Source organism: Dama dama, chromosome 25 (assembly GCF_033118175.1).
Source record: "Dama dama isolate Ldn47 chromosome 25, ASM3311817v1, whole genome shotgun sequence".
NCBI classification, from domain to species: Eukaryota; Metazoa; Chordata; class Mammalia; order Artiodactyla; family Cervidae; genus Dama; species Dama dama.
The window spans coordinates 29,991,730-30,014,135 of NC_083705.1; the positions used below are offsets into that span (position 1 = coordinate 29,991,730).

Consider the following 22,406-nt stretch of genomic DNA (forward strand, 5'->3'; position numbering starts at 1 on the left):
ATGGTCTACTGGAAAAGGGAATGGCCAACCACTTCAGTATTCTTCCCTTGAGAGCCCCATGAACAGTATGAAAAGGCAAAAAGATGTGACACTGAGCATCCCTCCATGTTCTTATTTGTATGCCAAGAACACAAGGCCTTGACAGCTCTTTCTATCGCCCTTTTCTCAGGGTTATCTTCGCAGAGAATATCGAGGGTCAGATAATGTCCTACTCTGGGACAAAGAGCAGTATTCTTATAAATGTGGCAGATATACAAGGGAGGCATATACCTGGGCTGCTCCATGTCAACTCCCAGAGGTTTTAAGGGACAGGAAGAACCAGTGCCAAAATCATGCTTATGCCGCCTGCTGTGCTAATAATGCACTTTGTCTCATGAGACCCGGAAGTCTCATCTTCTGCCAGCATCCAAGAAACAGTAACAAACTAGCGTGTTACAGTTATCTTGAAAGTAGGATAAAATTTCAGACCTTTCAGACTCTGACACATAGCTAGTATAGTAAAATATGAATAAGAAACACAAGTAACAGGATTGAAAATATAGAAAGAAAACTGATATTTGTGAATGAATGATTTTCCACATTAAAAATCCCAAAAGACATTAAAGTAAAAATTAATCAATGTTGCTAGAAACAACACTAATACAAGATACAATATATATCCTAGAAAGACTTAATAAGAAAGTTTTTTTTTAAATATTTATTTATTCGGCTGAGCCAGGTCTTAGTTGGTGCACGTAGGATCTTTAGTTGTGGCATGTGGGACCTAGTTCCCTGACCAGGGATCGAACCCTGGCCCCGTGCATTGGGAATGTGGAGTCTTAGCCACTGGACCACCAGCCAAGTCCCAAGAAAGCTTTTTAAAATAGCATTTAAGGTAGCAACGAATAGGAACCTCCCTGGTGGTCCACTGGCTAAGACTCCATGCTCCCAAAGCAGAGCACCCAGGTTTCATTCTTGGTCAGGGACCTAGATCACACATGCCACAACTAAGACCAAAAATCCTGCATTCCACAACTTAGAGCCAGCACAGCTAAAAAAATAAGACTTTTACAGAAAGAAAAAAAAAAGACAGGAACTACTATAAAGCAGTTGAATATGTGTGGGTGTGGGTGGGTGTGTGTATGTGTAGACAGAGAGAGAAATACTTGGGTGGCTGAAAAAGAACTATGCAACTTTACGTAAAACAGTTAAAGATCACATACAGACATATACACACACACACTTTTTTCTCTCCCCCGCCAAACCAGTACTCCCCCCAGAAAGGCACCCCAGAAGAAATAATAAACAAAGAATGTGAATAGGCAATTCACAGAAATATAACCCAATGTCCAAGAAACAGAAAAAATACATTTCATAACAAAGATGGGCAAAAATGTTAACTGATAATCTGACAAAGTCTTGGCAAGACGGCAAGAGTACAAAGTAAAAAGTATAGTTATGTACAACATACAGAAGTATAAATCAGTATACCAGATGGAAAAGAAATTGGCAGTATGGAACTGAATTCCAGCAATTTTTCTTTTAACTATAGGTCAGAGCCTTGCCATGCAAAATGTGGTCCAGAGACAAGCAGAATCAACAGTACTTTGAAGACTGTCAGGACTAGGACCCCATTAGAGATTTACTGAAATTGGAATCTGCATTTTAACAAAATTCCCAGGTTATTTTCATAGCCATTAAAGTCTGAGAAGCAGGAGTCTAAAGAATTCTTATCCATGTATGCAAGGAGACAGTAAGAAAACAGTCAATACAGTATTCATATTATAGAGTTCAGTTCAGTTCAGTCGTGTCCAACTCTTTGCGACCCCATGAACCACAGCACGCCAGGCCTCCCTGTCCATCACCAACTCCTGGAGTCCACCCAAACCCATGTCCATTGAGTCGGTGATGCCATCCAACCATCTTATCCTCTGTCCCCCTTCTCCTCCTGCCCTCAATCTTTCCCAGCGATATAAACAATCTCAACTTAATGAGACAAACACAGTGTGATACAGAGGCAAAAAATAGAATACAGAGTTTTGGGGGTCCCCTGGTGGTTCAGACTGAAGAATCCACCTGAAATGCAGGAGACTCAGGAACAGAGTTTTTAAGGTAATTACAGCAAACCTGCAGGTATCAACATGGGGGGAATTCTAAAAGCTATAAATAACAAATATAAAAACAAGGTTCAGAATATAAATGTTAATCATTTAATGTTCTACATATACAGAAAACTCCTTTTGATATTCACATAGCTAGTAACAATATAAGAACATGCACTGAGAATATCTCTGGGGAAAAAATGAAGACAGAAAAAGGACTGTAAAGAAGTCAACAGCAGACTTCAATTGTTTATTTCCAGAAGAGACACAAAGATAAAATTGCAAAATGTTATGATGTGACTTATTCTCCATGGTTCTCTGTATGTTTAAATATTTCTTTAGAACTAGCCACATGGTTCTTTTAGAATTATTAAGACAAATATACTGTAGGAAAATATATGCAGAATATGCAACAAACTCCTCGATATGAAAAGAGCTATTACAAATAAATCACTAAGAAATAAGTTACATGAATAACATTTCCTAAGACAAAAATATGCTGAGTCATAATTAAATAATGCAAATCAAAACAATGAAGTGTCATTTTTCATTGAATTTCACAAATATGAAAAAATGGGACAACAGCCAGCATTGCCAATAGTGAAAAAACTGCCCCCCCCATGAAATTTTTATAGGATTATAAACTGGTACAACATTTCTAGACAGCAATTAGGCACTATCTATCAAAAGGTATAATTCACAGATTCTGCTGCTAGGAACTTCCCCTACAAATACATTCAAGAGATGCCCAAGCATTCCTGCAACTTAGTCCATTAATAGGTCCAATTAATCTATGCAGATTCACTCAATTAAAGATTAAGGTTGACAGTTGAAAAATGCAGGGAGTTAGAGGTGCCAACTCTATGCATGGTCAAAATCAGTATCCACAGATCACACAGTTCTACAGTACATATTTATTGGGGAGAAAAAATCCACATAAGTGGACATAAATAACCCAAACCCATATTGCTCAAGGGTCAACTGTACACAGCCACTGCAGAGTGAAGACACCCATGTACTAACTACAGAAATAGATTATTGGAGATGCTATCCTTAAAGGAAAAAAAAAGCAATTTCATTTGCTTACCCAAACCAAGATAAAATTATATTCTGATATATACATTAAAACATCCCAGTATTTCACTTCTGAAAATTAGTCTACTTCTTAATAATCAAAAAAAGAAAGCTATTAAACATAATTATTTAAAGTCAAGCACACATATGTTCCTATGCTAACTCAAGCACTTCGGGTCAAGTTACTTGTCTCTCTCAACCTCAGTTCCCCATCTGTTTACATGGGTTGGGGGGGTGATGGAAGAGGGGAACAGTATTTTACCTTTTATGCTTTTGTTTGCCTTCTTATAAAGCGCTTTACACAGTGACTGGTATGTAGTAATGACTCGAGGAAATATTAGTTATCACATTTTAAATCTTTTTCTGAATTTTTAAAAATAATAGCATAATTTTCTGATTCCCAGAATATGTGAATCAACAGTTAACAAATCTACTTAGTAAACAAAAAAAGTTTCAATGAATTCAGCTACCAGTCTGACTGAATTTTCTCATCCTCTCTTAGCCTAAAGTTTAAAAAGCAAACAATTTCAATGCAAACTGATACTACTTACATTATTGAAGGAAAGTAATTACAATTCTATTTTTCAAACTGCAGGTGAGGTCTCATTATAAAAGACACATAATTAGTAGCAATTTGTATTTTTTTAGCATTTTTTTTTGACTGGAATAAAAAGACCCCAAGAGAAAGAAGAACACAGATAAATGACTTTTTAGTTACAGCTATGTGCATATGAAAACACAATGTAAAATTTCTCATTGGGTCCTAGGGAACAGTTCAAATGCCAGTATGTCTGTTTCACAGATAGAAACCACCACATGCAGTTTAAAATTTCACCACATGATGGGGCTAAAATTCTACATACCTTAGAAAACTGCTCAGATGCAGTGTTGAAAACATTGTTAACCCTTAATTCAAGTACTCCTATCATCTCTTCAAATAATAAAGAAAAAACGTAACACAAAGTTGAAAAAGAGAACCCAACATTTATTTATGACTATCCCATTTATTCAGGATAAGATTAAAAGGGCTCTGTCAGAAAACAAGAATGATAACTGAAAACCCAGGAATAGTGATTTTGAGTGATATAGACAGTATAAGTCATTATACCAAAAGATGTGTGTATTTATTTGTGTTTGTTAAAAACACTTTGCGAAAGGTCTAAGAAGATAATTTCAAATATTGCTAGTTAAGAGTTCAAACTGACATTATTTTCTGTAGGTAATCTAAAATAAATAAGAATTAATTGAAAATTTAGAATTGGCAAAATCAAGGCTTCATTTCATGAGGGCCTATATCCAGATCAAATGTCTGGTTCTAGAAAGCATTAAGAATGCCACCACACATAACAAAGTCAATCTTAATCAACCTTAATCAACACTTCAATGAAGAAATTATTCTCAATAATGTTTGTAACTAACTTTCCAGGTGCTGGTAATTTTTACTGATATGTTTAAAAATGAAAACAAATCTTAACTCATTTCAAAGAGAAAAAGGAAATGAAGAAGCAAGAAATTCATGTGCTTCCAGGCTCTGAAGTAGGTCTGGAAAAAACTGAATCCAGGAAAAGCATAGCTGACAGCAACTAGTGGGGTGGGATACACATAAACAACAAGAGCAAAGCAAATTTCAGAGACCTAAATAGAAGAGGAAAGGCGGGCGAACAGTCTGTAACTAAGAAATGGTTTTCCCATTTCCTAACAACTGTGATCCCATTTTATAATCTATGAAATAAAATGTTTGATCATTTTACAAAATTCACAAATGAAAATACTACAAAATAGAAAATGCATCCTAGATTCTAGTCTGCTGCTGCTGCTGCTAAGTCGCTTCAGTCGTGTCCAACTCTGTGCAACCCCATAGACGGCAGCCCACCAGGCTCCCCCATCCCTGGGATTCTCCAGGCAAGAACACTGGAGTGGGTTGCCATTTCCTTCTCCAATGCATGAAAGTGAAAAGTGAAAGTGAAGTCGCTCAGTCGTGTCAGACTCTTAGTGACCCCATGGACTGTAGCCTACCAGGCTCCTCCATCCATGGGATTCTCCAGGTCAGAGTACCGGAGTGGGTCTAGGCTCACACTATATGAAAACAGACAAGTCAATGAGCCTTCCAGAGAATCCATCTGCATAAAATAAAGTCAGTTCACATGCTGTGTCTCCCCCAATGCAACTTTTCCAATATATTATGATCTGACAAGTCCTTACTGGGGAACAACTCTGCAAATTATAAAACTGTTCCCCTAAAAGCTATTTCAGCAAACTGTTCTATAAGAACTGCTTGGACCCCCAAAAGGTCCTAGATGAATGCCTTAGCATGGTAGAGACTAATAGGTAAGCAGATGATTAAGACCTCCCTCTTGATTCCTTTGCACTATGGAAAACACAAAGTGGAAGACAGTATGGAGCCAGATAGATTGATTCTAATCAATTTCAACATCCCTCTCAGGAAGGCTTATAAGCGGATGACAATTTCAATGTCAAGCATGTCTTATACACTAAGTTCTGTTTTGGTTATATAAAATGAACATTTTAAAATCAGTGAGTCATCTGATATGTAGCAACACTGCAAAGTTCTCATAACTCCTAAAATTGAGTAATATGCCACATAGTCTCATTTATTTGAAAAAGAAGTCTTCCAATTGTAAGGAAAAACTTTAAAAACTTCTGATTTTTTTAACGTTATCTATAGGAAAGTAAGCAAAGTTAGTTATCAGAAGAATAGTACAGAGAGAGGTAAGCCACAAAAGTAATGTGCAATGTATTTAACTGGTTTGAATTTTAAAATGCAGAACTTTAGCACAAAAGACAACTTTTGAAGTAAATGGTTTAGAATGTTGATGGTATACTGAAAATTGACATATATAGATAAACCAACACATTAAATATGAAATAAAAAAGTTTAGGTGTTTCTCTGCAAAACATTAAGTTTAACTACATTAAGTTAAACATTTAGTTTAACTACATCTGTGTAGAACATGAACTAAATAAAAGCAGACAGAAAGACAAAAAGAAAAGAGAGATGAAGAAAGAATACCTTTGTTGATGATGGTGGGGTAGGAAAATTAAGCCAGGCTGGAGCAAAGTCATGCTGCGCCATTTAGGTCCAGTCTCTCCAACTCAGCGAAACAAGGTTTCAACACCTCATGGCAAGTCCCTGTCATACAAAAGTGGAAAGCATTAGATCTATATAGTTCCTGGCCAAAGTTATCTTATACCTCCTTTAAATTACAGTGTTGTGACTACTATAAGATTTCAATTATAATTCTAGAAAAGGCAAAAATACAGTGACAAACCAGATCAGCACAGTGGAGGGTAAAGAGCCTGGAGAGAAGGGAAATGACTACAAAGGGAAGAAAGAAGTTTTCAAGGGTAACTGGGTATTTATCTTAATTGTGATGAAGGTTATTATACAAATGTAGACACTTGTTAAAACTCACCAAATTATGCACTTAAAACTGGGTAATTTTATTATAAACTACCTCAATGAAGCTTAGTTTTGAAATTACAATAGTCTTATCACAGACTAGTTATAGTGTCTCCTGCTGTAACACAATATGATGCACACAGCATTACCTATGTACACAGCACATATTCTTCCTCTCTGCCCCATACAGAATTTGAATTCTGATCTAATTACCAATTTACAGGAAATTCAACACAGATAATAAATTAAAGGACAACTGAGGGAAGTAATCCCATCAAATGGAGATCACAAAATAGTCTACAGGTCAAATGATCTGGCTTCTTCAACAAATACATGGATTTCACAGACAGATCAATCAAATACATGTGGACCTTAAATAGATCCTTATTCCAACTAAATTCAAAAAGTGAAAATTATGAAACAGTCCAAAATTTGAACATGAGCTGAATATTAAATGACTTTAAGAAATTATTAGTCACTGTAGATGTAACTGTTAGTGCAATGATGGTATGGTGGACCCTTCAATAGTAAGGTCTCAAACCGTGATGGTCTGAGATACTTATACACAGATTTTTTTTTCACTAAATATGTAAAACAGCACCACATGACCTGAGGCTGGTTGGATCCAAAGATGTGGAGCAACAAGTGGGGAGAGCCAACTGTAAAGATTTTTTGACTTCTCAAGTGAGACTTTTGAACTGCGTGGATGGACAGCACCCCAACCTCTATGCTATTCAAGGGTCAACTGTATATAAAAGGACATATACTGAAGTCTTTGCGATTAAATCCATGTATCTGGAACTTGCTGTAGGGGGAAAAAACAAGGAATATGGGTGTCACTGAAACAAGGTTGTCCGTGTGTTTATAAATGTTAGTACAGGGAGGTGCCTAAGTAGTCTCTCTACTTACATGTATATTTGAAAATTTCACAATTAAAAGGATTTTTTAAATTACAATCATCACAATGGGCATCCACCATTCTTCTACATTCTAAATTTAACTTTTTGGAAGCCTCTCTCAATTGCATCAAAAATTTCAAGTCACCAGCCCAATCTAAACACAGTAAATTCACAGGTTTTTTTTTAAATGGGGAAGAAGCCAACTGGGCAACTGTACTCATTTCAATATAGAGCTTAGAAATTAGTCAATGAAGAAATCAAATTTTCTGAACATTAACGTCTAAATTTACTAATATCTTATATTTACAACTGCAGAATAACCTCAAAAGGGAAATTTTAAAAAGCAAAATTATCAATACTGCTGCTAATCATCCTTTTTCAAAATTCTTTCAAATATAAGTGCTAGGGCAGAATTTAAGTCATACCAAAGTATTTCCTAAAATAAAAATTTTCAAGATACTACAAAAAAACTCCTATTCTACTATCCAATGTACTGGAAAGGGGAAGGGGCGGAAGGAAGGTCAAGAAACGAAACGTCAGATACAAGAAACAGAAACTGGTTAACTCACTAAGGTAATGAAAATGTTTACATACTCAATTAAATGATCAGGGCTTCGCTGGTGGTCCAGTAGTTAAGAACTCGCCTGTCAATGCAGGGGACACTGATTTGATCCCTGGTCCTCAAAGATCCCATATGCCACGAGGCAACCAAGCCTGTATGCTGCACTACTGAGCCTGCACACCTTACAGCCTGCGTTATGCAACAGAGAAGCCACCACAACACCAAGCCTGCGCACAGCAACTAGAGAGTAGCCCCAAGAATCATAGAAAACCAAAGGCTAAATGCTAAGTTACACACTACAACTTATTCCTAAGAGACAAACCACTACTATTGTATGTGTCTGTATGAATTCTAATTTAAATCAATTCATAGAGAATAAAGCATAGATAGCTAATGGCATAAATTTTCCTGTTCTGAAAAAAGGTAAAGAGCAATACTAGTTAATATCACAACATTTACAGAAGTGTGTGACGAGATCAGGATGTGCCATCCCCAAAACAAGCCACTTTGATATAAGAAAAACTGAGCTGAAGGCATGTGAGTTCCTAAAATTCCTTATCAACCTAAATGCAGAGCCTGCCAAAAGAATTTGTTAATCCCCTCTCTGGGAGCAACTCATCTTCTCTTTTTGGGAGAACAAAAAAGAAAAAAAAAATTCAGCACCACACTCAAACACTGTCACAAACGCCTAAGGACCGAGTTATCTGTTTTGTCTCAAAAATCATTTGCTTTTTTCTACAAATATTCTTTTCCCCTGTGAAGTTAGGTATACAGATCCCAGATTCTACTCATCCTCTTTTGAGTTATTGATGGTGAGAGGTACCGCCAGGTGACCGCGTGCTAATAAACTTGTTTGTTTTCTCTTGTTAATGTCTTTCCTCAATTTAATTTACAGAGCCCCAGCCAGAGAACACAGGAATGGAGAAAAGAAATTTTTCCCTGGTGGCTGAAAGGTAAAAGAATCCACCTGCAGTGCAGAAGATGCAAGAGACATGGGTTTGATCCCTGGGTCAGGGAAGATCCCTTGGTGGCAGGCTCAGCAACCCACTCCAATACTCTTTCCCAGAAAATCCCATGGAGAGAGGAGTCTGGCAGGCTACACAGTCTGTAGGGTCGCAAAGAGTCAGACACGACTTAGCGACTGAACAACAGAGGAACTAAGATGCCACAGGCTGCAGGGCAACTAAGCCTACAGTTACAACTACTGAGTCCGCATACCACAAGTAAGAGCCCAGGCACCACAAAGATGCCGCCTGCCACACTAAGACCCAATGCAGCCAAAAATAAATATTTAAAGGAAAGACAGAATGCCCTAACAGAGATCCAATAAAATAAAGACTGGGAGAGTTCTTATTTCTTTTCTTTCGTTTTTATTCCCTTTAGGCTCCAGACACATATCTGCAACAAAACACAAGCTGGACAAGGTAACGATGGCTCTTGTTTGAAGAGCTCTGAGAATAGCCATATCCATGGACAGCTGAAACAAACTATTATATTGCCTTGAAACTAACTTTCTATAACCACTAAACCTTTAGTAAAGTCTTATTAAAGGCTTCAACCTGTCTCAGCTGTGCTACAAGCACTAAGTTGATTTCTTGTTTGCCCATGTGTGAAAAATTTGCAACCTTTAAACAATATACTGAGCCTGATAACTTCTTATTCACCATGGATTTTTTGCATTAAACTTTATTAAAATATTATTTCTCTCAAACAACAACAAAACACTAGGTGATTACAATCTGAGGGACAAAGACTTCAGAAACTACCCAAAACAAAGAATACAGACTTTCAGAAATAGTTTAGAAAAGTCACTAAATGTACACACAACCACAACCCAAGAGTAAGCAACTCCAACGATGGGAAGAAAAAAATATTTGACTCCTAGAGTCTCCAACTTATTGGTTCAGTATTCAAAATGCTTGATTTTCTAACAAACATTACAAAACATGCAAAGAAACAATACAGTACAGCCTGTGGTGGGGGGTGGGGGGAGGGTGTGACATTAGCAGAAACTGCCACTGATGAGAAACAGACATCAATTGTCTTAAATACAAAGGGCTAAAGGAAACCAGAACAATGTCTCAACAAACATAGTATCTATAAAGAGATAAGAATTACAGGAAAGAACCAAACAAATTCTGGAGCTAGAAAGTATGTTAACTGAAATGAAAATTTCACTAGACAGTTTAATAGCAGATTTGAGCCAGCAGAAAGAAGAATCAGAGAACCTGACGAGTGAAGAGGTCAATTAAAATTACCAGATTAAGGAGCTAGAAGAAAACAAAACAAAACAAAACTGAATAAAGACCTGTGGGACATCATCGAGCATACCAACATACACATAACAAAAGTTTCAGAAGGAGAGAAAAGGGGGGCAGAAAAAGAAAACAATAATGGCTAAACACTTAGCAAATTAGCTAAAGATACAAAATATACATATCCAAGAAGTTAACTGAACTCCAAGAAAGATAAACACAAAAAGATTCACACCAAGACACATAACCACCTAGTCAAAGCTATGGTTTTTCCAGTAGTCATGTATGGATGTGAGAGTTGGACTATAAAGAAAGCTGAGCGCGGAAGAATTGATGCTTTTGAACTGTGGTGTTGGAGAAGACTCTTGAGAGTCTGCAGGGAGATCCAACCAGTCCATCCTAAAGGAAATCAACCCTGATTTCTGTATCTGTGGGGAAAACTATTAGAGTTAATAAACTCAGCAATACTGCAGGATACAAGATCAACACAGAAAATTCAGTAGCTTTTCTATACATTAGCAATAACAGTCCAAAAGGAAATGAACAAACAAGTCTATTCAAAAAGTATCCAGAAATACACTTAACCAAGAAGTTTTAAGATTTGTTCACTAAAAACTACAAACCACTGCTACAGGAAAATTAAGATCTAAATTAATATAAAGACATGCTTTGTTCAAGGATTGGGAAACTTAAGTATTGTTAAGATAGCAATAACAGAGTCAACATAACCTCTATTAAAATTCCAACAACCCTTTTGGAAGGAACAGAAAAGCCATTCTCGATTCATTTGGAACTGCAAGGAGCCCCAAATAGCCAAAACTCTACTGGAAAAGGAGAACACAGTTACAGGACTCACATATCCCTATTTTGAAACTTACTACAAAGCTGTAATGATCAAAACAATGTTTTACTGGTATAGAGTAAGGGATAGATAAATAAACCAATGGAACAGAACTGGGAATCCAGAAAAAGTCATACATGTATGGCCAACTGACTTTTTTTTTAAACCAAACTGCTAAGACCACAACAAATGGACTTCCACACGTGGATACCCAATAAACTCCTATTGATATCTATCTAACTCAAAATGGATCAAAGACCTACAAAAGCTAAAATTATAAACTAGCAGAAGAAAACAGAGGTAAAGTTTCACTAATTTCGATCTGGCAATGGAATTTTAGATACAGCACCTTTGAATTTCACTAAAATTTAAAACTTCTATACAAAGGATATCATCTAGAAAGTGTAAAGACAACAGAATGGAAGAAAATATTTGCTAATTTTATCTAACAGGTGTCCAGTGTTCAGAATATATAGAGTTCTTGAAGACAATTTAAAAATGGGCAAAGGACTTAAACAGACATTTCTCAGCCTCCCTCCAAGAAAGGGGAAAGAAAAAGAAATAGTAAGAGAGTAAGTGTTAGACAACCCTGGTGGTCCGGTGGTTAAGAATCCTCTTGCCAATGCAGGAGACATGGGTTTGATCCCTGGTCCAGGATTCACATGCCACAGGACAACAAAGCTACGTGCCACAAATACTGAAGCCTGCATGCCTAGAGCCTGTGCCCCACAACACAAGAGAAGTCACTGCAATGAGAAGCCTGCCCACTGCAACAAGAGTAGCCCCACCTCGCAGCAACTACAGAAAGCCCAAGAGCAGAAAAGACCCAGCACAGCCAAAAATTAATTAGTTTTTAAAAAATAACAAGTGTCTGTACACCCATGGCTGATTCATGTCAATGTATGGCAAAAACCACTACAATATTGTAATTAGCCTCCAATTAAAATAAACTTAAATATATATATATAAATAATATAAAAATGAAAATTAAAAGTATATAAAAAATAACAAGTGTTGTCAAAATATATGAAGAAACTGGTACCCTGGTGCATTGCTAATGGGAAGGTAAACTGATGCAAGTGCTGGGGAAAACAGTTTGATAATTCCTCAGAAAGATAAAAACACATAGCATATGACTCAGCAATACCACTGCATTCAGAATTGAAAATGGATACTAAAATACTTGAATGCTGATGTCCACAGAAGATCTATTCACAACAGCCAAGAGGTGGAAACATCTCAATGTCCACTTATAGATAAATGAATAAAAAATCGTGTATGTATTCAATAGAAGACATATTCTATTATGATTAACCATGAAAATATGCTAAGCTGCCAAACACATCCAGAAGCCAGATCACATGCTGTACAATCCCAATTTCTATGAAATATCCAGAACAGACAAATCCACAGAGATGAAAAGCAGAGACCTAACCAGGGACTGCTGGGAAGGAGCAATGGGACTGGCTGCTAAATCGATTCAGATTTTTCTTAGAGGGTAATGAAAATGTTTTGGAACTTGGTTTCACATCGTTGTGACTGTACTAAATGACACTGAATTATACATTTTAAAATGGTTAATTTCATGTAATGTGTATTTCACCTCATAAAAATAAATAAATGTGCTATATTATATTATAACCCCTTGAATGAAACACTATGAATCCAGATAAATACATATACAACTGAAAAATTTTAGAAGGAAGAAGTTATTTATACAATTTCTAAGGACCTCAAAAAAAAAAGTTACTACAGTTTGCAATGAAATGGCCTGGCACATAGCCTGAGAAATCCTTAATCAACAGATCAAAGTGAGTATCATCAGTAAAGAACAAACTGAAATTGTGTGCCAATGAGCAAGACAGGGCACCATTTCACTTCTATAATATCCTAACCAAAGCACAGCCTGTCTTCAACAGGAGAGACACTAACTTGAGAGACATTCAGTTCAGTTCAGTTGCTCAGTCATGTCCGACTCTTTGAGACCCCACGGACTGCAGCCTACCACGCTTCCCTGTCCATCACCAACTCCTGGAGATGGTGACATTATATGAGACACATTATATGTACTCTAACAACTAGCTCAAAATCTTCAAGAATTAGGTTATTTTTTTAAAAAAATCATTTTTTAAAAATGATGAGGCTGTGACGTTTATTCTATATTTTTAAGTCATGTTTTTAACATTTGTTAAAGTTTTTTTTTGATGTGAACCATTCTTAAAATCTTTATTGAATCTGTCACAATATTGTTTCTGTTTTATGTTTTGGCTTTTTTGGCCCTAAGGCATGTGGGGTCTTAGCTCCCCAACCAGGAATGGAACCTGAACACCCCCTTCTTTGGAAGGTGAAGTCTTAACCACTGGACCACCAGGGAAGTTTCATATTTATAACTTTTGAAAAGTATACTCTGACATCTTATTCCACTGTTGTGTCTGCTTCACTACTGCAATAACACTAATGAAGTCTGATTAATATTGAGTAAGCGCTAGGGGATTTCCAAATTTCCCTAGTAAAAAGTAAAAGGTCCTTCCCCTACAGATTCTGATTCAACGGGTCTTAAGGCTGAATACTATTCTTAAATGAGTACTTAAAGTAATGATAATCAGGAAAAGATGGTAAATACTGTAATATTTAGTAACAAAAAAACTCTTGCCTAAGGAACATGACCTCTAAACATAGGAAAATAATCTACTGCTCTACTGTTTTTTGCAGTTTCAGTTATGAAACAGTGTCTAATATCTTTTCTTAGTTATCAAACTCTCAATTACAGATTAGACTCTCAAATATAAAACATAAGCAAATTTCACAAGAAATCTAGAGTATTAGAAATTTCCATTCTTTAAAAAGTTCCATATAATTGGCTTGTTTAACCTTTTTTTGTTAAGTCCCCTATCCCCCTCAGCTTCTAAGTTGTTCAAAACCTTTCTGTTTTACTTACATATAAAAATAAAAAATAAATTAAAACAGAAGAGGAATTTTATAAGAATTGTTATTTGTTAAATTGCTACATGTGAAAATTGCTACTTTCACCCCTACAAAAAGAATTCTATTTAAGGAAAAAAAAAATTACTGGCAACAGCATGCTTTCAATTCTCGACATTTTGGACTACTAAAGGCTTAATACACAAAACATAACTGAAGTACTCCAAAACTTATAATGAGCTAACAATTTTCATACAAAATGTACCACTACAAAAAAACCCTTACTCTATAAACAAAATTTTACTCACTGAGCTTCTCTTTCAAGCTCACAATACTGAACAGTTTAAGTGATCCCTGAATGAGATCTTTTTTTAAGGGCTGATAAAGATAAATTTTAATTTAGAACTATACTGCAAACAATATGGTCTACATAGAATAAAATTTAATTCAAATCAGCTCATTTACTAAACAGCCAATGTAAGTAAAAACAAGCACTAAACACTGCTGAAGGCACTAGATTCAAAAGGGCAGTCTTCCCTCTTTAACAGCTAACAAGCTAACAAATGGAAACAAAGTTGCTGCCTCATATCCTTCAAAAGTTAAGGTATAAGCAAATTATCCATCTGAAGTATTTAACCAGAGAAAAGTGCAAACTGTGTGTGTGTGTGCGCCGCGCGCACTCCATCACTCAGCCCCATCCAACTCTTTGCAACCCCATGGACTGTACCCCGCCAGGATCCTCTGTCCATGGAATTTTCCAGGCAAGAGTACTGGAATGGGTTACCGTTTTCTACTCCAGGGGAATCTTCCCAATCCAGGTCACCCCTGGACTGTGGACTAGACTTAACAGCTTGCTTCTAATGAAAAGAATGTGGCAGAAGTGACTTCTGAGACTAGGTCATAAAAGGCACTGCACACTTCTACCTACCTTTCTTCTCAGATCACTTCCTCTGGAAATGCAGCTGCCATGCAAACAGCTGGGGATCTACATATGCAAAGGAAATTGAGTCCTCTAGACAACAGCCAGCAGCAACCTGCTAGCTCAAAGAGGAACACCTTCTTAGAAGGAGACCCTCTAGGCACCAGTCAAGCCTACAAATGACAGCAACCTTTGAGATTTTTATGAAAGACATAGAAGCAGCCAGAACCACTCAGCTAAACTGCTACCAAATTTCTGGCCCACAGAAAATCCATGTGCAAAAGTATTTTAACTCCCTTGTTAAAAGAAAATGCAGTTTAAGGGAAAAAAATGATGTTCTGCCATTAAAAAAAAAATGCCCGTATTATCAGAGTTCAAATAAAGTAAACAGATAAACTTTAAAAAAATATATGTGGCATCAGCTTATATATGTTCTCTGAAAGGGGGGAGGGGGCAAAATAGGAAGAGATAAATAATTTACCCCAAGACTAGGTCCTTCCCAGGTGGTTCAGTGGTAAAGAATCCATTTGCCAATGCAGGAGAAAGCAGGTTTGATCCCTGGGGGTCAGGAAGAACCACTGGAGAAAGAAATGGCAACCCACTCCAGTATTCTTGCCTGGGAAATCCCACGGACAGAGGAATCTGGCAGGCTACAGTCCATGGGGTCACAGAGTCAGACACAATTTAGCAACTGAACAACAACAACAAAACTACAGAGCCTGTTACATTACGATATGAACTCAAATCTTCCTGCCTCAAAACCATGCTCATTGTTCGTTATCAGTATATTTCTCAAACTTTTCCCCACAGAAATTACTTACAAAGTTAACAAACCTGCCCCCTCCAAAATGTATTTTCAGAAAGTAACCAAAACAACTCGTCCTCAAGTCCTATTGTACAAACTCATGAAATTTCTGCACTGTACTTTATCTGTATATGTTTCAATATAAAAAAATTTAAGTTATTCAAGTAAAATAACCTTGGATCAGAGGTGATTGGTTTACCCTTAAGGTTTCTTAAACCATGTGTTTGAGAAAACACTGCTATAACATCATAAAATCCCAGAAATGACTTAGTTCAACTGGAATATCAACATGAGAAAAAAAACAGGATGATGTATGACTATGGTTAAATATATATATATATAATTTCTTAGATACAACTGACAATGTTTCATATAATGTAGAATGTTTAAAAAAAAAAAAAAACAACGGTATTATAAATTAGAATTACCAAGAAGCTTCTAAATTACCATCCCTTAAGATTTAAAGATCTTGTTATTTAAAATGTTCAATATTTAGCCTAAGACACAAAACCATAACGTTTAATGTCTTGTTTCAATTAAGCAGAAAACAAAATTACACTCTCTGGCGCGGACACAGAAAGGAAATGGAATTTATCATTTTCTCCTTGTCTGTCCCCACACCTTGGCCAGTAACATAATCCTAAAAAATAAAAAACCTGAAGGAATCATTTTGTGTGAATAATTTAGAGTAAGCACAGAATATTTATGAACAGGTCTCTTAAAACACTGGGGGACTTCCCTGGTGGCCCAGTGGATAGGAATCTGCCTGCCAATGCAGGGGACATGGGTTCGATCCCCGGTCCAGGAAGATTCCATGTGATGCAGGCAACTAACCGTGTGGACCACAACCACTGAGACTGAGGGCTGAAACTACTGAAGCCCACATGACAGAGCCTGTCTTCTCAAGAGAATCTACCACGAGACGCCTGAGCAGTACGAGAGAGCTGCCCCTGCTAGCCACAACTAGCAAAAGCTCATGAGCAGCAACGAAGACCCAGCACAACCAAAAATAAGTAATTTAAAAAACAACTACTACTACTGGGGGTTTCCTTTCTCAGTGGTACTAAGTCATTCTGTTACAAACTTATTTGAACTAATGAATCTAGTCAACAGACTCTCAACACATCAACCCAGTAATGAACATGTCAACCAACACCATTCAACACGCCAGTATATCTAAAACTAAGTAGAGAAAATACTCTGGGGACACTAAGTACTACCTTGAGCAGCTCATAGGAATGAGAAATCGGAACTAAATTCAGCAGGCAAGGGAAGCACTCAGAAGTTTTAAAGTTACAACTGTATGTCTGGAAACATGCTTAGAAAAAATAAATCTGGTATAGTTTGTTGTAAAATAAAGGGGGCAGGGAGGATTCAGAAAATCACCCTGCGAGTAAAGGTATTGGTTCCCATTACCAACTCACTCATAACAGAAGTTTTCAATAGTTGTGTTACTTAAAAAACTTTAAAGAACTGTCCATGAATTCAATTTCAGTGGAAAAGAGCTAGCTTCCTTCAATTTTCTAGAAACTGTAATATAAAAGCCAAACTCAAAGCTCTCTTATAAAGAATGGAAGTAAAGAGAGCAAGAATAAGGAGACAGTACATGCAAATAAATGAAGTCAGAACACTATCATACCACACACAAAAACAAACTCAAAATAGCTTATAGACAAATATAATACATGACACCATAAAACTCCTAGAAAAGATCATAAACAAAACATTCTGACATAAATTGTACCAGTGTTTTCCTAGATCAGTCTCCCAAGACAATAGAAATAAAAACAAAAATAAACAAAAGGGACCTGATAAAACTTATAAGCTTCTACACAGCAAAGAAAACCATAAAGACAACCTACAGACTGGAAGAAAATAACTGCAAACAATGTGAGCAACAAGAGCTTAATTTCCAAAATACACAAACATCTTATACAACTCAATAACATAAAACAAACAAACCCAAACAAAAAATGGGCGAAGACCTAAATAGATATTTGTCTTCCATATTTGGAGATATTCGTATCCAAAGAAGATATACAAATGGCCAAAAAGCACATCAACAGATGCCCGATATCAATAATTCTTAGGGAACTGCAAATCAAAACAACAAGTTATCAACCTCACTTGGTCAGAATGGCCATCATCGGAGAGTCTAGAAATAACAAATGCTGGAGAGGTTGTGGAGAAAACTAAACCTTTCTACACTCTTGCTGGGAATACAAATTGGTGCAGCCACTGTGGAAAACAGTATGGACGCTCCTTTAAAAACTAAAAGAGAATTACTGTATGACCAGCAAATCCCTCTCCTGGGCATGCATCTGGAAAACAAAAAAACTGTAATTCGAAAAGAGTGCATGTATGTACTCTAATGTTCATAGAAGGATTATTTACAATAGCCAAGACATGGAAGCAACCATAGACATTTATCCATACAGATGAAAGGATAAAGAACATGTACACACACACACACACACACACACACACAGGAATATTACTCAACCATAAGAATGAAATACCATTTGCAGCAATATGGATGGACCCAGAGATTATCTAACCAAGTGACATAAGTCAGAGAAAGACAAATATTATATATCATTTATATGCAGAATCTAAAAAGCAGTAGTACAAATGAATTTACTACGAAATAGACTCATAGAAAAACCTTACAGTGATCAAAGGTGAATGGGAGGCATAAACTGGGATTATGGTATTAAAAGATGCACACCACCATATATAAAATAAACAATAAGGATGTAAACTAACTATACTTCAATTAAAGAAAAAAACAAAACAAAACAAAAGAATAAGGGGGTAGTAACAATGGAAATGATGTGGAGGGAGGGAGACAGAGGGAGACTGCAGAAACACAATCTACAGGAGGGTGATTGCAAAGGACTGGATGTGAAGAGGTAAGGAGACTGAGAAACGGAAGATGAAAAACATTTCAAAGTTAGAAAATGAGAAGAACACAAACATTTGGGGGTTCCTAGTAAATGGTGCTAATATGGGGTGTTCACACTGCATACTTAAAATCTGTGTGCAGTGTCCATTAGTGCATGTGTATTACAAATGAAAACTTTTTACTGACAGAAAACCAGAAACAAAATTTTCAAGAACTACTGGGCAACTTGCAACAAATCACTAAGGGCCAGTGATTTAATCACTCACTCCTAGGTACTAGAACCTCTGTAAAAACCCAAGAACGGGTCTGCAGAGCTTCCAGGTTGCTGAATGTGCCTACTTGCTGAGGCAGTGGTATACCCCAAACTCCAAAGGGACTATTCCAGAAAGCACCCTATGTACTGCTTCATTTGGCTGTTCAGTTGTGTCTTCTAGAATATCGTTTACAATAAACCAGTAACAGTAGTGTGTTCTTGCATTCTGTAAACCGTTACAGAAAAATATGGAACCTGGGGGGTGGCAGGGGGATCTGGTGGTGGTGGGAGGGGTGTCCACGGGCATCTCTAATTTAAAGCCAAATCACACAGAAGTGTGGGTAACCTGAAAATCTACTACTTGATATTCATATCTGAAGTGGGACCAGAAGGGCAATCCTATGGGACTGAGCCCTTAACCTGTACAGTCTAAACTAACTCCAGGTAATAAGTGTCAGAACATCCAAACTGAATTCAATTGTAGAAAACCCAGTTGAGTATCCACAAAAAAATTGGAGAACTGTTTGCTGCTTGCTATATGAATGTACACAGAGTATCTAGCAGTACTTGAAAAGGACGGAGTTGCGGCAGATTCTCCAAATAAAGAGCTAAAATGAGCACTAACACCACAAAGATATTTGACTTTTCAGAGTCCTTCAACATTAACAGACATTCAAAAAGCACCGCTCACACACATAAAGTCCCAAAGAGCTTTTTAATCATTTTTAAATGCGAAGTAATAACCAAACATTTTAAGGAAAGTGGCAACAGTGAAGAGACCACTAAAAACCATGAACACAAAGGAAATACCTAATTCAAGAAATAACTAGCAAAATGGAACTTTCAGAACCCCAAAAATATAGAACAACTTCTTGAGAGATAAAAACAAAACATCTCCACATGAAAGAGAAAAAAATCAGACTGCATCAAACTTCTTAAACATCTCATGCTATAAGACAACAAAATAGCAGTCAAGGTGCTGAGGGAAAAAGTATTTTGAATCATGAAAGCTATACTCAAAGTATCAAAAGTGAAGAAGATAAATACATTCTTAGACAAGCAATTCCTAACAACCAGGAGGAAAGAGAAAGAAGAGAGGGACTTCCCTGGCTATCCAGTGGTTAAGACTCCAGGGTTCCAACTGCAGGGGGGTGCAGGTTTGATCCCTGATAGAGGAACTGAGATGCCACATGCAGTGTGGTGCAGTCAAAAGAAAAAATGACCAGTGACCAACATTTTCTAGTCACTTTATGGGCAGTTCATAAAAAAAATTAACCATTAGGGGCTTCTCTGGTGGTACAGTGGTTAAGAAATTTGTCTGGCAATGCAGCGGATGCAGGTTCAATCCCTGGTCAGGAAACTAAGATCCCACATGCTGTGGAGCAACTAAGCTCCCAGGCACCACAACTACTCAGCCAGTCCACTATGGAGCCCGTGTGCCATAACCAGAGTGGCCAAGTGCCACAACTTCTGAAGACTGAGCATCCTGGAAGCCATGAGCCACATACAACTAGAAAATCGAGGCACCACCACCACAAAAAAAAAAAAAAATCACATACAATGCAACAAAGATCCTGCATGTTGCAACTAAAAACCTGAGGCAAATTAAAAAAGAAAAAAACTATTAGGAAAAGATGTTCAGCTATTTTCATAACAAATTAAAATACTGGAACTCAAAAAATAAATAAATAAATACTGGAACTCAGCTACCAAACTTACAAAACTCTTTGTTAGGGTGGGTCCAAAAAAGCTTGTAGTCTAGAGTTAATTTTGCCCCCCTAACTGGAGCTAATCCTTTTGAAGATTTTGCCTACATTCTACTTACAGCCTATGCTCCAACTCTTAGGTGGGTTTTTCCACTGAAGCTGATGTAAACATAAACTTTTCCTGACCCTATGTAAATCTCTGGAATTGTTTCACCTACTCCTTTCTGGTGGTTCTATTCCCTGGCTTCAGTCACTTCCAAACATGCACATGCAAGTCCAGTTGTAAGTCACAAGCCTTGAGTAGATTCTTCTGAGTCCTCTCTGCACTCAATAGTTTCCCTATTACTTTGCCCCACAAATTCTATCGACTTTGAGCTTTCCAAATTTTCAGCTGTCTCCTCAACTTTTAGTAAGACCACCAGACTGTTTGAATTCACCCCATCACTCCCTGCCCCGTGCTGTAACCTATTACTTTTCTTCAAGCAATGAGGGCTTTCATAAGACCGACCACCTCCTGTTATCCAATGTCTAAAAGCCTGTATTATACATTTTGTCTGGCTTTTTAGATTTCTAAGATGAGTGCGTAAATCTGGTTATCTGGTTGCCTGTTATTCTGTCATAGCCAGAATTTAAAAACTGCATGCCAATTCAATTTTACTATTACAGGATTTTCATGAAACTCAATGTTTTACTTGTATAAATTTCCTCATAGAACTTTTCTTGAAAGGACCCAACTAATTCCAGCTTGTTTCCCAAAGCAAAGTCCAATGACAAAACCTAACACTTAACAATATGAAATTCATAATCTTTAGCTTTCAGTCAAAAATTTTCACTCACGCAAGACTTCCCTGGTGGTCCAGTAGTAGTAAAGAATCTGCCTGCCAAAGCACGGGACACAGGTTTGCTCCCTGGTCTGAGAAGATTTCATATGCCATGGGGCAACTGAACCTGTGTGCCACAACTACTGCAACTGCACTCTGGAGCCCACATGCTGCAGCTACCGAAACCTGCACACCTACAGCCTGTGTTCTGCAACAAGAGAAGCCACCGTGATGAAAAGCCAATGCACCGCAACTAGACTAGCCTCAGCTCTCCACAACTAGAAGAATTACCTTGCAGCAACGAAGACCCAGAGAAGCCAAATAAACAAAACAAAAATAATTAAAATTATCTGTCATGCAAAAGGGGGGTGGGGCTCCCCCACAGGAAAATACTACAAATAAGAGGACGAATCTACTTAAAGAGATAGCCAGATATAATGGATATGACAGCATTAGCAGACAAGAACATTAAACCTACTATTATAAATATGTTTAAGGACAGGGAAAATAGGAACGTAAAGAAAAATAGAGAACATTAAAAAATACTTCTAGAAATAAAAAATGTAATACCTGAAGTGAAAAACACTGGACAGGATTAACAGTCGATTAGACAATGCACAAGATAATGATCAGTAAGTGTACTAACAGGGTAGCATTCAAACTAGAGAGCATTAAAGTAGAAAAAGACAGACTTTATAACTGAAATGTACAATAACAAGGTAATTCTAATATTTATGATCCCAATAACACTGATACACTTTCATAAAGCATAAAATACAGGTGATACAAGAAAAATACAGAAGATTTGAACACATCTTGCTCACTCCAATACAAACCTAGTGGATAAAAAGTTAGTAAGCGTATAGAAGATTTAAAGCATACTCATTTAAATTTTAACAGATTTTATGTATCAAATGCTAAACCTCTAAACACAGAAAGTAT

General features: G+C 36.9%; 1 protein-coding gene across 4 annotated transcripts in view; it reads right to left on the reverse strand.

The window, feature by feature from the left end:
• Window positions 1-22,406, reverse strand: part of GPBP1 (GC-rich promoter binding protein 1) — a 67,950-nt gene that overhangs the window by 28,216 nt on the left and 17,328 nt on the right. For all 4 annotated transcript variants that reach the window (XM_061129763.1, XM_061129764.1, XM_061129765.1 and 1 more), the window contains one exon: window positions 6,187-6,306. In XM_061129763.1, coding sequence (XP_060985746.1) covers window positions 6,187-6,249 — 63 coding nt within the window. In that variant the 5' untranslated portion in view covers window positions 6,250-6,306. The remainder of the gene's footprint in view (window positions 1-6,186; window positions 6,307-22,406) is intronic.